Here is a 17,145-nt window from a genome sequence, read left to right as displayed (position 1 = left end):
GACGGGAAAATATTACTCATTAAAAGTTGTTGGCGATGGATTGCCAAAAAATGGCGTTTAGGGCCTCAAAATGGCTTCAGAAGTTTCGGACCTGAAAAACTGCTAAAAATAGTAAATTGTGCTACAATTAAGAAAATTGAAAAACTGAAAGAAACAATGGTTGGGGTCCACATGGAATTGGTGGGTGGCCACCAATATCCACCTGGATCACAGGCCTACCAATGGAAATCTCAGATATAAAATCTTGAAAAAGACAAATTTGGATTTTGTTGATGTGTATAAATTGTTCTCTGCTAGAAGATCCCATAAAAACTCAACCTACAATCATAAAACAAGACTAGTGCTAATATGGGAGCTTCAAAGGAGGCATAGAGTGAATTAAAACCTTATGGCACACACACAAACATGATACATTGAAAGGCATGAGCATGTATAAAGCTGGAGTTTACTAAGGGAAAAATAATTGTTATTATTCAAATGACATTTGAAAGGGTTTGACCAAGTTTTGATAAGACATGATAACACCTTTAAAGTTGACTTATATATGGAGAGAAAATAATTGATTTGGTAAATTAATGAGAGGCATGACCTATGAATTTAAAAGGACTTGAGTCTTTGTTGCATAGGGAAGCCAATCTTGAATAATGCCCCATAGAAATGGCTTCAAATGTGATTTGATCCACATATACATGCTTGAAAGAAGACTTTGAGACTAGAGGCTTGGATGAGCACCTTGAACCTGTATGTGGTCACATATGAAGGAGGAATTTGGAACATAACACATAGCCTAAAGATTGCATTCGCCTTTTGAGGAATATTTTGGGAGTTTTTTTATGAAGAGCACACACCTTTGGAGAGCCTTTTAGGGTTGAGTGTTTCATCTTGAAGCCTCAAATGCATAGGACATAAGCCTACCTAAGTTAGAGAGAGCACAAAAGGCGTGGAAAATGATTGAGGGGGTTCAACCACAAACAAAAGAAAAGGAAAAAGGCATGCCAACAATAAGGGAAGAGGCTTGAATAAGTGTAATGGAAGAAAGTTGCGATCCCCGCAAATTACCAGCAAGAAAGAGATCCATAGGAGGCGATAGAGATATGGGGATATGAGGGATGTTAGAGATGGAAGAAACCTTTTCTTCCAACAAGTGTTTGTAATAGAACACTATGAGTGAAGACCATGTCTCTTTGGTCATGTTACAAGGCTAAATATCTATGGCCACTATAAAGAAAGGAGAGGGCAATGAAGAATCTAGAGGATTGTCATCATATTACTTATTTTGCATATGACTATAATGGCATACACCATGGAATGAGGGGGACTATAAAATTGAAATGAGAGAATCTTTCTATTAAATTTAAGGTCAAGAGGAAAGCTACATTATAAAGGAATAACTTTTCTTCCTTAAGAGGATAGTGTGTCCTATGGAAAAAAATTTAGTAGTGTCCTTTGTAAGATGAGCATTAACTTCCTAATAATAACATGACTTTTTGCTCCAAGATAAAATTTGGAGGCAAGGATTATTGTAAGGGGGAAGAAGGATCACATTAGATAAAAACTAGACATAATTCTTTTTAGGAACATGGAACTTTCCTACTTGTGAGAAATAGGTTAGTCAATTGTGTTAGTCACTACATTATAACTGGTTAAAGGGATGGCATTTGAATTAAGGTGAAGCATTATAGAAGGAAAAAAATCTACACAATCCTCTTTCTCATTAGGAAGGTAGTACACAAGGGAGATGGTTATATTTTACTAGCCTCGAAGGTGAGGGGTTGAATTACAATCTAAGCGGGGTTATAACTATATTCCAATAAGATTCTAAGGTTGATAATTTCATTTTCGTAGGCCTTTAAAATTAATCTCAATGTGGACATGACCTAGTCAAACATTTGACATATGGGGTAATTTTACAAGTCATCATGGAAAGGAGATGTCAAAAGTTGCGTGTTGACTTGTCTTAAGGGAGGGGACTTGTCACATAATGTATCCATCAAGTAGGGAGGGAGTAATATAAAACCTCTCGGGTACACTTAACTCACATGGAAAGAAGGAGCAAGTCCTACATTCAAATATTGTGGTAAATTAAAACATTTCGCTATAAGGTTTAATGGTGAACCCATTACATTGACACTTTCTATTAATATTCTAAGAAATGTTTAACATTATATTTTGGTTAAGGTTGTAGAATTTGAGCCTTCCCTTTGGAACAATTAGTTTACAATAAGGTGACATGACCAATCACTAATTGATCTAGGGCAAACACGTTCCATGTATAAAAGAGAACTCGAATGAAAAAGAAAAGATGCCCCATGCTTGTAGTTTTGACAAAAAATCTCTAGTGGTGTTACCAAATGCTATGCAATGATAAAAAAAAGTCCACCACACAATTAATTCATAAATTGTGAATCATTAAATGTTGGACTATATTTTTTCTAAAAGGATTCAAATTTCTTATATTTTACATTTTCAAAATAAAATATTTTCATCCTTTAGAATTTGGGTGAATCATTTTAGGAAAAATGGAAATTGAAAAATTCTTCTGTGGAAATAAAATGGATAATTATCTCATGGAAAATTTTAACCTCCAAAATTTTCACTAAAAGGGAGTGGAGTTGTCACTTGGCTCTCCAAGGCAACCAAGAACCAATGGTGGGGGGATTTAAAGTGAAAGTGAAAGAGAAGTTGGGGGATTTAAAGTGAAAGAGAAGCCACTAGATTGACTATTAAAATAGTATTTTAATGGTTATTAAAATAACATTTTAGTGCTTCACTTAGGTTTTGATTAATATAAGATATTTTTATTAAGTTTCAAGGGTTTCTATTATGAGTAGGAAATTAAAGAGAAATTAGAAAGCAATGAAATATTTACCTGATAATTAAACATTGTGATATAGGTAGAAATTAAATGAAACAAAATCAAATTAAAGGGGAAAGTTATGAAAGGAATATACTTAGAAAAGGAGCCTCGAGAGTTGAATCCAACTAATGCATCCATCAAGAGTTTAACCTCCCACCACTCCTAAAAGTGATTAGTCCATCTTTAAATCATACCTAAAAAAACTTGTTAAAAACAATGAAACGTAAACACACACACAATTACTTAGGAAAAATATGAAACAATAGTGAATGATAAAGTAAGGTCACTTTCTTTTGTGAAGCGCTATCTTTTCAATAATAGTTTTAGTAATCCTCTTAAGAGAGAGATTAGAAGGATTCATGAAAAACTTGTAAGGGAAATCACTAAATCTAACTCAATTGATGGTAAAAGGAGAAAAAAATGGTATACAAATAAAGAATTTAAATGAAATAAATGAGCAAACTAGTGAAAGTTAGTTAATACTATGAAATAGTTGGTGAAATAATAATTCCAAGCAACATAAATATCTAAAATAAATGAGTGAGATATTCTTACAAAACTTCAAAAGCTAAGTACGTCTTTTGGAATAGGAACCCAAAAAAAATTATAAACAAAAAAACATATAAAAGATAAGATTCTAAGATACACCAACAGACATTAATGAAATATATTCTCTCCAACTATTAATCATAAGTTTTATCAAAGCATCCATTCCCCTCCTACTTAATGTCAAGTGATCTCCTACTTAATGTCAAGTGATCTTTTAACTTGACTTAATCCACTACCGAATTTATGAAAATCATTTCCCTCCAACTATTAATCATAAGTTTAATCACAACATTCATTCCCCTCCTACTATTAATCATAAGTTTAATCACAACATTCATTCCCCTCCTACTTAATGTAGGTGGGCTTTCAACTTGAATTAATCCATTGCAAACTTTAGGGAGAGATACAAGTATTGAGGATGTGTTTTTAGATTTTAATGTCTTCACTTTTTGTTTTTATTAAGAAATGGGACATTATATTGTAGTTAATGGTGTGTCTTTTTTGTATTAATTTAAATTTTTAGTTAAATTTTGAGGTTAACTTTCTTTATTAAACATGTAAATGTATTATGTAAAATATTATAAGTTACTTACACATATTGACATTACACTACAAAATACAAAACATCTTGTCATGAGGATGAACCACATTAATTGGTTAAACCTTGACCAAATCTTAATGATGTGATTAATCGAAAGACATTTATCTATAATATAAATCACAAAAGTCTTAAACCTAATCCGAAAGACATTTATCTACAATATAGATCACAAAAATCTCATCCCTAACAATATTGTAGTAATTACAAAAATAATAAAAAAAATAAACCATATATAAAATGAAATAATATTTAATGTCTACGACACTAAAATAATCTATTAAACTATTAATTCCCTACTTTTTCTTCTTTTACCATTCAATCATTTTCTTATTCCCTTGGCCAAAAAAATTTCCTAGTTGTTCACGACACGTTATAACCATATTAACACACTCACGTTGGCGAAATTTCAACTAAAAAATAAAATAATTTTTTTAAGAGTTGGAGTATTTAACTCAATACTTTCATTGTGATCGTTGTATCAGCGAAAATGGGAGGCCACGGCGGTCTGAACATTCTCCCACAGAAGAGCTGGAATGTCTACAACTACGACAACAGAGAGAAGGTTCGCTGCGACGAAGAAGCTGCTGCCCGAGAGGAGCAGCTCAAGCAGGAGGATGCCAGAAGACGAGACGCCGAATTCCGTATAGAAATTCTCCGTCAGGCCAAGCGAAAAAATCTCCCGCCCAGTTTCGAATCGGCCCCCGATCTAACCCGTCCTACCAACGATGCCGTCGCAACCCTCCCAGAGGAATCTAACCAACCCCAAACCCTGGATCGGGATTCTAATCATATCAATTTATTCGAGGGCTGGAATGGATTTCAGATGGATGGCAATGCGGGGGAAGAATCCGGCCGGAAAGACAGTGACAGGAAACGGAAAGATGATGGCCAGAGAGACGGTGGAAAGAACCAGAAAGATTATGGCCGGAAAGACACTGAAAGGAACCGTAAAGACGACCGTCGACCTGAAAAGAAGAGTAGAAAGGAGGAAAAAGAGAGCGTTAGGGTTCCGTTGCCGGAAGACGAAACATACAGACTAGGGTATGGCGTTGCAGGCAAAGATGTGAAGAAGCCGTGGTATCTTTCCAAGAATTGGCTGGACGAGGTAAAGGTATACGTTCCTTCCGAGGAAAGGAGATCAAACCATAGGGATTCATCAGGGAAAACTGGTAAATTACTTTTCGAAAATTTTACGTTGCTTTTTCTTTGGTCAGTTTCCATATTTCCTGTAGTCCGAGGAGATGATTAAATTATCTATGCAATTTTTGCGCAATTTTTTTATAGAATCGGATGTCTCAATGCTGAGCTGTGTTACATTATATGCAATTTTTGCGCAAAAGAATGTATAGGGTTTTTTCCCACCATCATGATGTTTTTTTCACATATATTTAGGAAATTTTATTATCTAAAAATGGTTGTAGTTAATCTAACAACGATTTTTAACATACATAATATCTTCGTGATTTAAATTGTTTGCACACAACAAAATCAAAACAGTGTTTTCAAATGTCCTCTGGTTTGCAAGTTTTACTGCTGCTGATTTTATTTTATCTTTAATTTTTGGTTTATTTATTCATGATAAATATTTTTATATTCCACGAGGAATATACATATTTCAATTTTTGAATCCATTACAACAAACTTCAGCTAGAATCCATTACAACGAACCTCATTATCTCACTTGTGAGAATTGAAACTTTGGTGGAGAGGATATCAATTCTTCTTCCCAACTACCTGAGATAGATCCAACTGCATCTTCCATGACTTCAAATAATATAAGCTAAATGAAGGTATGATGAGTAGACACATCTTCCAAGGATAGACCCAACTGCATCTTCCATGACTTCAAATAATATAAGCTAAATGAAGGTATGATGAGTAGCCACATCTTCCAAGCCGGTCAGTGTGCTGGATCCTGTTTACCAATTTCCTTGTCTTCAATCATCTGTATTACCGTATCCTCTTGTTTATGTTCACGTTGTCCTGACATCTGCCAATTTGATGAGAAGCCATTGATTGTGCATATTTGTTCAGATTCTCCATCAAATTAAAAAAAAAAAATTGTACTCAGCCTCAAGGATTGCCAACTTTTGGTTAGCTTGCAGTAATGTACTCATAATATCTGTGATTTGAAAGCTAAATTGCTGTTCATAATCATGAAATTGGGAAATGAAAATAAGAATGGATGTTCAGTTGGCTGAACCACACAGTTCTTAAAATCCTTCTTAGCTCCTGCAAGTCCTGATGATCCAAAGTTCAAACTATTCGATTGTGCTTCTGTTTGTGGGATAAAGAGATGACAAATCCCCCGCCTGAACCAATGTAATATTAAGGATATTCTTCACAGTTCATCAGGGTACTGCACCAGTTGACATGCAAATGAGACTTGGAGTCATGACCTACGGGTAGAAGAAAAATAATTGCACTCTTTACCCCACCTCCCATTGTAATATTAAGGATATTCTTCACAGTTCATCAGGGTACAGTTGACATGCAAATGGGACTCAGAGCCATGACCAACAGGTAGAATAAAAATAATTGCACTCTCTGAAGATACAGTTGTTGCAAACATCTTGATTTTATCGTGAAATTGTGATTTTTTTTTTGGCCTAGCTGATTTTTACGGATATTTTGATGGCATCTTAATTTAACCGATGTTTGCTGATTTTTTCCAATATTTTCTCGTCAATTTTATCCTGATGCGAATGTGTGCATCATTGCTCCCATTAACACAAGATATTTGGTGGGTGAGCAATTGCTCTTAGTTTATAGACGAAATGCATCAAAGAGAGATCAAGTTGGAAAATACTATTGCCAGCTGCAGCCTGGCTGCTGCGACTGAATTCTTACAATGATCAATCAAATAGAATTGCACACAGCCAGAAAACAGGGACCGGAGTGTAATACCGAAGACTTCAATCCTCAGAAAGTCGAAATTAGAACCAGGAAAACCATAACCAGAAAAAGCATATTTACTTGCAGCCGGATTTTGAGAATTTGAGAACTACCCAATCTCAGCAAAAGAAGAGCACACAGAGGAAACAAGGCCAATCACCAACCTGAAATTCAACGAGGAATCCAATCTGAGCTGACTGCCTTCCTGCCACTGGATTGAGGTCGAAATGGCCATAATCCCACCTTGCCCTGGTTGAATTGAAACTGCGCTTTTATTACTCATTGTCTCCACATACAAGAACATGTCTGAGGGAGCAGTGAGTCTCGAGTGTTTATTGCTCTGCCTTGGTGGGTTGGCTTGCACACATGGCTTGTGTGAGGTACTTGTAATTAAATTCACGAGGGTATAATTAAGGTATAGTTTGGATAGTTAATTGACCAGTAACTTAAAGCTTCCTTTGGTTAAGCTTTATTGACTTGTTAGCGAGTGTATCAGCTTGTTTAAGCTTTATTTTGCTTTGTTAGCAAGTGAATCAGCTTGACAATTGTGGTTCTGTAAGCCATAGAAAAAGGAACAGCGAGTAAGATTCTGCCTGGTTGTAGGATAATGTTCCCAATCTCTAAGCATATTGCTTTGTTAGCCATGGCAAGTGAATCAGCTTGACAATTGTGATTCCTTAAGACCTGGAAAAAGGAGCAGCGAGTAAGCTTTTGCCTGGTTGGATAGTTAATTGACCAGTAACTTAAAGCTTCCCTTGTTTAAGCTTTATTGCTTTGTTAGCAAGTAAATCAGCTTGTTTAAGCTTTATTTTGCTTTGGTAGCAAGTGAATCAGCTTGACAATTGTGGTTCCGTAAGCCATAGAAAAAGGAACAGCGAGTAAGCTTCTGCCTGATTGTAGGATAATGTTCCCAATCTTTAAGCATATTGCTTTGTTAGCAATACCAAGTGAATCAGCTTGACAATTGTGATTCCTTAAGACCTGGAAAAAGGAGCAGCGAGTAAGCTTTTACATGGTTGCGGGATAATGTTCCCAATCTCTAAGCATATTGCTTCGTTAGGAAGTGAATCAGCTTGACAATTGTGGTTCCTTAAGACATCAAAAAAGGAGCAGCAAGTAAGCTTCTGCCTGGTTGTGGGATATTGTTCGGAGCAGCGAGTAAAGCTTCTGTCTAGTAGTGGGAAAATGTTCTCAATCTCTAAGCATATGGTGGGATAATGTTCTCAATCTCTAAGCATATTGCTTTGTTAGCAAGCTAATCAGCTTGACAATTGTGGTTCCTTAAGACATGAAAGGAGCAGCATGTAAGCTTCTGCCTGGTTGTGGGATAATGTACCCGGTCTCTAAGCATAGGACAGTTCAATTTTCTTCCGGGATCAGTGAGGATCCCCCTGTTAGCCATTCCTACCACCCTTAAATGATCAAATTGTTAAGAATCTTGGAGTGTAGTTAAGGGTGAATTTTCAGGATCCTCATGCCCGCCACTCCCCACACACATATAATATTTGCCATGAGTATTTTTTTTTGGTTGTTTTATTTGTTATATTGGTTGTTTAATTTTTTTTTTCATGTATTTTTTTTTGTTTTCGTTATATATTTAAATGCCATGTGTCACAGCTCAATCATGAGTATCTTTTTCATATATATTTAAATGTCCTGTGTCACAGCTCAGCATTGAGCACAGACATTACACATCTCACATATCTGGCAATTAAATTAGCCAAAGAAGAACAGGGTTCGCAATCCTCTGGTTGTCCAAATTATTGTAAGAGATTATATATTGTCAAAGTAAATTATATGATGAACAGATACACCACAGAGGTAAGTCCATCAAAATAAATCCTGAACCAAAATAGATCCATACACAATAATAAAACCAATTACTGAATCCCAGTAGCGTCGATGATCTCGCATATCTGGCAATTAAACCAATTACTGAATCCCAGTAGCGTCGATGATCTCACAGGGAACTCAAGGAGGTATGGAAGCGATGATAAATTTGGCCAGAGGAATGTGAACCCCATTTCTGTTTTTGGTTAATTTAATTGCCACATATGTGAGATACATACACAATTATAAAACTAATTACTGAATCTCAATAGCATTGATGATACATGTTCCTGGAAATGAGAAATTAAAAAGGGTATGGAAGGGAATGATAAATCTGCCCAGAGGATTGTGAACTCTATTCCTGCTTAGGCCGCTTTAATTGCCGTGTGAGATACATACACAATAATAAAACCACCATAGATCTGTGATCTGTTTTAACTCAGAATCTGCTTTGTTGGATTTATGTGTGGGGGTATATGCTTTTTTATATAATATTCTTTGAGAAGATACAATATCTTTCTATGTAAATTATATATGTATCTATATGTAATTACCTTATATTAGAGTTTTGAGATAAAAGTAGCTAATATTTTAGTATGCTCTTAATTCTCATTTTGTCTGCTACAAATCTATTGTATACTTTCTGAACTCAACCTTGTGGGAAACTCAACAGACGCTTTGCCACATTTGTGGATGACATATCTTCTAAACACGTTGCTTTCGACTTTCTGCGTCTAACTCATGGGTATTTGAAGTGGGCACCTGCTGGCACAGAACTAGCTACATGCCCAGCAATATTGATAATAAGTTAATAACTTGTTGAGCAAACTCATTGGGCTTTAATAGAGGAATTATAGCTGTAAGAGAACTTGCAAACATATAAAGAAGCATTTGTCATTCAATAGCAATACCTTTATTTGCATGAATAAGTGCCACTCCAAATACATAGAATTGTCAGGAGCAAAATATAATTTCTCTCAGCTTCTTTGTTTTGCACTTCATTGATCTAGTGCATCGACATTTATTGCCATCTTTCAAATGAATTTTGTAAACTACAAATTTCCGTGGTTAACATCTATAGCCCGTTTTTGTTTCAGTCTGGCTTGTTACTTACATGCCATTGAAGTACAGAATTGTAACTCACATCACTTTTTTCAGGGTAGGATTCAAGCCCTCGTGTGAATGTTATTACACCTGTTCTATTGGTACTTACCATAATTACTTTTGTTTTGCAATGCATATCAATTGTGATGTATATGCCAGTTGCAATCAGTTTTTGAAGTACAAATTACAATCTTACACGTTTCTTTGTTTAGACATTGTGATATTTCAATGCATTTGTTTGTAATATGGATTTGAACAATTTTAACAAAAAATTGTACCCAATTTTTTTTCCGAGGCATTTTAACATTAATTATTGTAACTAACTATAGTTGAGTTCTTGGTTTTATCGTACTGATTTGAAGATTAGGTTGCTGTTGTAATTTGTTTCAGTGAAAACCCATTCGATTCAAATTGCCAAATCTTTGTATTAGAAAAACAATGCAATGGCAGTTCTCTTATTCATATAGTGGAGTATTGACATATTTTTCATGTTGATTATGGAAATAGGTGAAAGCTCACAAAAGAAAAAGTCACTGCAAGAACTCAGGGAAGAACGATTGAAGAGAGAACAAGAAGAAAGGGAACGGGCTAGGAAATTGTTATTCTCAAGTGCAGATGATTCCAGGGGAAAGGCTGATGCATTTCGTCAAAGTCGTGCACCATACTACAATTCTGGATATCAGAATCGAAGATGAAGTTTGGATTGAACAGCATGGCATCAGAACGATTTTTTATATTAATAGAGCCTAGTTCTTTCTCTTCTATATTGTTAATGCATAATCCATCCCTAGTTTTTTATATTAATAGAGGTTGGTTCTTTCTCTTCTTATACACTTTCCTAATGAAGCTGGATCCTCCGAGCAGAAATCGGAAAATTGTAAATTTTTAAGTACATCGCAACTCTTCTCTAATTTACAGCACTGACAGAAGGATTTGAGATCTATTATTGTTATCGGCTAACAGATTTTTTCTAAACTGTTGGGAGTTTGTAGCTAATTGTTCTCATCTTGAACAGTCTAGGGAATCAATTTTATCCCCCATGTGATGCTTGAATATCTACAGATGATGGAATCCAGTTGGATGGGAGGACAAAATACTAGCAATTGTGAATATTCTGGTTCTGCCTTTAAATGAAAATGTAGCAATATGCAGATTTTAATCTCAAATCTAGAGGTTAGAGTTTGAAGGGAAGTTTCTGAGCCATATTACAGAACGAAAAAACAAAGAGAGATACATTGAGACGAAATCAGAGTTGAATTGTGAAACCCATTATTTTGGAGTGTTGCCAAATGTAATGTTCTTGTATATACTAATTACATTACATGTTTTTAAATATCAGTAACAATAATAGTAATTGATCACCAGTGAAGAGTGTTTGTGCAGTTAGTGGTGCACTTACAAATTATTGCATTTATAATTAATAATGCCCGAAACATTATCATCGCCCAAAATATTTTGCATTTTATCCTTTCAAGCAACATAATTTGATTTGTTGACTAATTTATATGTGATACCAAGCTTCTTGTGTTCACCATTTTATGAAAACCAGGGAGAGAAATCAGAATACAAGTTTTTCTCACTTTCAACCTGGGTTTTGAAATCTTGATCCCAAATTGGATCAACCACCATCACGAACATTTAACATATTTATGGATTTTGACAAGATTACAACTTTATTTCCGTTTACATGAGGAAATAATCATTACTTTATTCCCTTTTATGAGGAAATTAGCATAATAATCTTTGCCAAGAGAAAATAATCATAATCATTATTTAACCCTTTTTATGGTTAAACAATTTACAAGATAATAATCTTTGCCAAGAGAAAATAATCATAATCATTATTTAACCCTTTTTATGGTTAAACAATTTACAAGATAGGGAAGCTTTAAGTTACTGGACAGTTGCCCAATGACATTAATGGTAGGGGCATCCCTTTTTCGCCTCCTTGGATGGTTGAAGCATTTCTCCTTAATCAACTTATTGTAAATGGGAACATCTTTTATTGCTTGGAGAAGGGGGATCTTTACACAGGTTTTTCAATTCTCTCAGAAATTTAGTCTCTTTTGGGGTAGGCTAGAGTGGTTGGGCTAATCTCTTAGGAAATGGGGGATTTACTTTAAGATTGCTCTCCTCTCTTTCTTCCTCAATCTCCCTAGGTGGAGGGAGAGGTTGGTTATCCGAGAGAACTCTCCCAGATCTCAGGTTAATCTCTTGGATTTTCACAACATAAGATGGATATGATGTCTTTCCGCCGTACACTCGCTGAGCCTGCCTATTGTTCAGGGTCGGATTTGGCTAGGCAAGCATCTGGAGTTTTTTGGGTGGAGCAGAGTGTAGGAGTTGTGGTTGGGTAGGTGGTGGAGGCAATAGAGTTGGAGCATTGTTGTATTGGGGCCTTGACCCCTGGAGTGGTGTATTCCACTAAGGTTGTGGTGGAGCGTAGGGTTGAAATGAATGGTTCGTTGGCTGGGAATGATATTGAGATGCATAGGACCAAGGAGGGGGTGTAGACCAGGAATGATGAGTAGGGAACCCCAAGAAGGTATAGCTATGGTTTGGTTGAGGTTGTAATATGCATGGGATGACCTTTGCATGCCCTCTTGGTATGATTTAGGCCCAGGAGGTCTCCTTTGGTTAATGTAGCAAAGCTATTCAATGACCCCTTCAGCGCTTTTGATATATAGCTTTGAGACTGGTTAAAGAAGGGCACTTGTCTGTGGAGTGATTTTCTTCACAGACCGAACAAATTTCAATACAGTTCAATGGACATTCGTTCTTAGAATGCTTCCTGGTGCATCTAGGACAAAAAATGGCCAAGGCTCTCTTTGTTTCCTCTTGCTTCTTTTTAATGTTCATGGTGTCCATTTGGACAAAAAATGGCCAAGGCTCTCTCTCTTTGTTTCCTCTTGCTTCTTTTTAATGTTCATGGTGTCCATTTGGACAAAAAATGGCCAAGGCTCTCTGCTTCCTCTTGCTTCTTTTTAAGGTTCATGGTGTCTTAATCGTGAAGTCAAGAAGATAACTCATTTCCAGGATGACATATTATTGTGTATACAAAACCTTTACGGATATAAACATATTATTTTATATATACAACTTACTGCACATGACCTTCATAAAGCGAAAATCGCTCCCTATTTTGAAAAAAACACCACGTAACAATGGATTATAATTGATAAGAAATAAGATTTCTCATGTCCAAAAAGGTTGCATGAATAACCTTATCCTTTTCTCTTATATAAAATATTTTTTCTCAAAAAATCATTTGAAAATGTTCGTAATAGTAATGTTAAAAAAATTATTCACATGCATTTTTTAAAGTAAATAGAAAGAAGATTTACTCATTAAATATGCAATATATCATTATTCATGTAACAAAATGTTCTTAATAGGAATGTTAAAAAAATTATTCACATGCATTTGTTAAAGTAATAGAGAGAGAATTAAGAAGCTCTGCGACGCTCATCAATCACTGCAAGCTAGGGTTTGTTGACCTTGTCGAATGCTGACAAACCTTGAAGGCCTTGCATGGATACGCGAGGCCTGTATCTTACAAGGGAGATATAAGCCCTCGACGGGGGGAGGGACATCTCCTCCTATCGTAGTGTAGCTGCTGGTCGATCAATCAGAAAAACTTTCCACCAGTCCAGTCCCCCTGAATCTGTTGGCCCTAGTGTTGGTCTCGTCCTTGGAGCCCAATGGTAGGTACAAAGCGATGGGCAATGCTTGCCTTGTGCAATAGAGAAGCCCCACTTAGTGATCCCAATGAATAAATTGGAGAAATATCGCAGCTACATAAAGGACCATGCGATGATATGCAAATTTATTGGAATATGGCCGACGAAGAAGGATTTGATAAAATGGATACAACAGAAATGGCAGCCAAAAGGTCATATAGAACTAAAATTGGGGGCCAGAGGATTCTTTATTGTAATTTTGAACCTGCAAGATAAGGAAAGGGTTTTCGAAAAATGGCCCATATTTCTACCATAATGCAGTTCTCTTCATGTGATACTAGGAGGAATGTTATAACCCAGACATGGAGCAATTTCTGGTGGCTCTTGTTTGGGCTTGTCTCTTCGGTCTTTCAATGGATTTTTGGGATCTGGAAATATTGGAAGGTATTGGCAACTCAATTGGCAGATTTGTGAAAATAGCAGAATCTACTCGTAGGGAAAGATACACCTCCTATGCCTGCATATGTGTCTATATGAATATATCGAAGCCCATCCCTGAATTAGTGGAACTAGAGTACTAGGAAGAGATTTGGCAACAAACCTTTGATTATGAGCACATACGGTTTCGTTGCCGCCGGTGTCATGAGTATGGCCACCTATACAAAGCATGTTCGTTGAACCAGTTTTGCCTGGAAGAGCTAAAGGTGGAGTAGGAATTGAACCCCCCACAAGAAATTAATGAGGGGTTCAAAGAGGTTACTAACAAAAAGAAGAACACGAGGACGCAGTAGAACCCAAGATCCAATAACCAAAAGCAAAGGGCAAACAATAACAAAGATGAGGTGCAACAAGAGGAAGTGGAAACCTTAAAAGAGATTGAACTACTAGAAAATCTGGAATGGGATAGGGGAAGTGAATCGGCCAAATCTATGACCACACCAAAGAGGAAAGCCCAAATATATTTGACAGAGAAAGAGGAGTAAAAACCAATAGATCTCACTGAAATGGAAGTCGATGTCCCCAGGGAGGAGTTGAGGACAAAGGAAGTGGTTTTGCAAAGACTCCTGAACGAATGGAGGCACCTAGATGAAAGATTTATATGGCTAACATTCCAACAATATGGCTAACCAAGGGCAAAGACAAGTAGATCTAGTGGAGGAACTAGGCATGCAACTGGACAACTCATAGGAGCAACATATCCGAAGCAAACGGGGGGAAGAAAAGGGGACAGAGAAACTTGCAGGAGTCAATACAAATAATGGGAGAGAAGTTGGTTAATACAAAAGGGGTAATTTTGCTCTCAACGACATTCCAACAACACAGTGTCCCAATGATAGTTATCTCTTGGAATGTGAGGGGCCTCAATAGTCGAGGCAAGCAGAGATACTTACAAGACCGATTGAAAAAGGAGAAGCCACAGATCGTGCTTCTCCAGGAAACTAAGGTATCAGGGGAGGAAATAGAGGATATATTCAAAAGAATCAAACCCAAATATGAAGTAGTAGCACTAGGAGTTATCACTATAATGTGGAATCTCGCGGAGGTAATGGTAGACTATTGGATAGGTATGCCATGCATCGTGTCAGGGTGTTTTCGCAACATTTGAACCAAGGATTGGGTTCTTGTCTCAGTGGTATATGGCCCTCACACTCCAGGGGAGAAGGAAAGCTTCGTTCAAATGCATACAGAAAAATTATGGTTGATAGGGGGAGACTTCAACTTGATAACATCACTTGCAAAGAAAAAAGGAGGGATAAGAAGAGAAGAACCGGAAATGGCACTGTTCTGGGACATGCAAACGAACTTGTAGTTGGTTGACATCCCAACCATTAATGGAACACACGCTTGGAATAATAGAAGGGGAGTAGCTCATCAAGTGGCCTCAACGTTGGATCAGTGCTTGGCAACCAAATGTTTGATTAACAGAGATGTTTACTATGAAGCCTCTATTCTACCATGCCTGGGCTCCGACCATTGGCCTATTCCGCTGGAAGTAAACTTGAAACAGGGGCAACGAAACCAGCCTTTTCAGTTTGAAGCCTTTTGGTTGCACGATGCCTCCTTTCATGACAAAGTGAAGCACTGGTGGACCTCAAGTGCTGAACATGGGAGACATGTTATGCATACATTCCAGCTATGTCTAACAAAGCTCAAAAGAAAGATCAAGAAATGGAACAAAGAAGAATTTGGCAACATCTAGCACAATCAGGAACAAGTCCAACAACAAATGATAACAAACGGCTGCTCGGGCTCCTTAGTAGAGGAAGAGGGCAAGGTTTTGACTGGGACTGAGGAAAGGAGGAAATAAGAAGAGATTCCATGGAAGCAAAAATTGAGGGTTCAATGACTCCGGGTGGGAGAAAAAACATTCACTTCTTCGAGAAAGGCATGATACAACATAGGAAATATAATTGAATATTCCCACTTATAGACCCATGAGGAAAACGATTGGTACAGTGTGAAGATATGGAAGATCTGTTGGTTAACCACTTCCAAAATATCTTGTCAGAACCGCTCCCTGATAGATCAAAAGCTATTGACCGGATAACCAGGCATATACCCCAACTAGTTAGCATAGATCAAAACCTGACACTCATGAGAGTTGTCACATTGGAAGAGGTGGAGGAGGTGGTCAAAGGACTAGCAAAAAACAAAGCACTGGGGCCGAATGGATTCACAACAGAATTCTTTCAAGCAGCTTGGCCAATTCTGGGTAACGACATCCTAGAGGTGGTAGAAGAATCCAGAAGGATGAGAAAGGTACATCCAACCCTCAACTCTACCTTCATAGCTTTAATTCCTAAATCTGATCACTCTGAAGATCCTCGGGGATTCAAGCTTATAGCCTTATGTAACGTCATATACAAAATCCTCTAAACCATTATGGTAAATCAGCTTAAACCAATCCTCCCGACGCTAGTCTCCCCAGAGCAGACTGGCTTTGTCAAACGTCGCCAAATACTAGATGACACAGTAATAGCTCAAGAAGCCATCCACTCCCTCAAAAGCCTCAAATCAAAAGGCATGGTGATTAAGTTGGACCTATCTAAAGCCTATGGCCACCTGAGCTAGACCTACCTATTGCGTATTCTGCAAGCCTTTGGCTTTGACCCCCACTAGATTTCCTCCCTTATATCCACCCTAGTGTTCTCTCTCCTCCTCAATGGAGCCCCCACTAAAAATTTCGATGCCACTCGAAGGCTTAGACAAGGTGACATGATTTCCCCTTTCTTGTTGATCTTAGCAGTGGAAGGCATGGAGCGATATGTTAAAGCAAAGGCTCAAGAAGGGAAATTTAAAGGATTGTGCATGTGGGGGAATGATCTCCCCTTAACACATCAACAGTTTGTTGATGACATCATGATGTTTTGCCAAGCTACCCTCAGAGCAGCAAGGTCTCCCCTGTCTATCCTACAAGACTTCATGAACGCCTCAGGAACTCTGATTAATAAAGAAAAGTCAGATATTTTTTTCTTCAATATTGTTGTTCAATCACAAGCTTTCCTACCTAGAATTATGGGCTTTCGAATAGGCACCCGTCCCTCAAAATATTTGGGTATCCCCGTTAGCTTCAACTCCCTCCGAGTGTCAAACTGGAAGGATTTCCTCCACTGAATCCAAGACCGTCT

At 37.2% G+C, this 17,145-nt stretch overlaps 1 protein-coding gene across 1 annotated transcript; it reads left to right on the top strand.

The window, feature by feature from the left end:
* The first annotated feature begins 4,456 nt into the window (after nucleotides 1-4,456).
* Nucleotides 4,457-10,864, top strand: LOC149246979 (uncharacterized). Its single transcript, XM_089458088.1, has 2 exons — nucleotides 4,457-5,176; nucleotides 10,344-10,864. Exons 1-2 carry the CDS (start codon nucleotides 4,495-4,497, stop codon nucleotides 10,529-10,531), a joined length of 870 nt encoding a protein of 289 aa, XP_089314214.1. The 5' UTR covers nucleotides 4,457-4,494; the 3' UTR covers nucleotides 10,532-10,864.
* Nucleotides 10,865-17,145: the final 6,281 nt, after the last annotated feature.

Source organism: Pinus tabuliformis, chromosome 7 (genome assembly GCF_031772625.1).
Source record: "Pinus tabuliformis cultivar Carrire ecotype Pingquan chromosome 7, CPIR1, whole genome shotgun sequence".
NCBI classification, from domain to species: Eukaryota; Viridiplantae; Streptophyta; class Pinopsida; order Pinales; family Pinaceae; genus Pinus; species Pinus tabuliformis.
The sequence above is the reverse complement of the archived record's forward strand: the minus strand, read 5'-3'. Positions and strand labels throughout refer to the sequence as shown.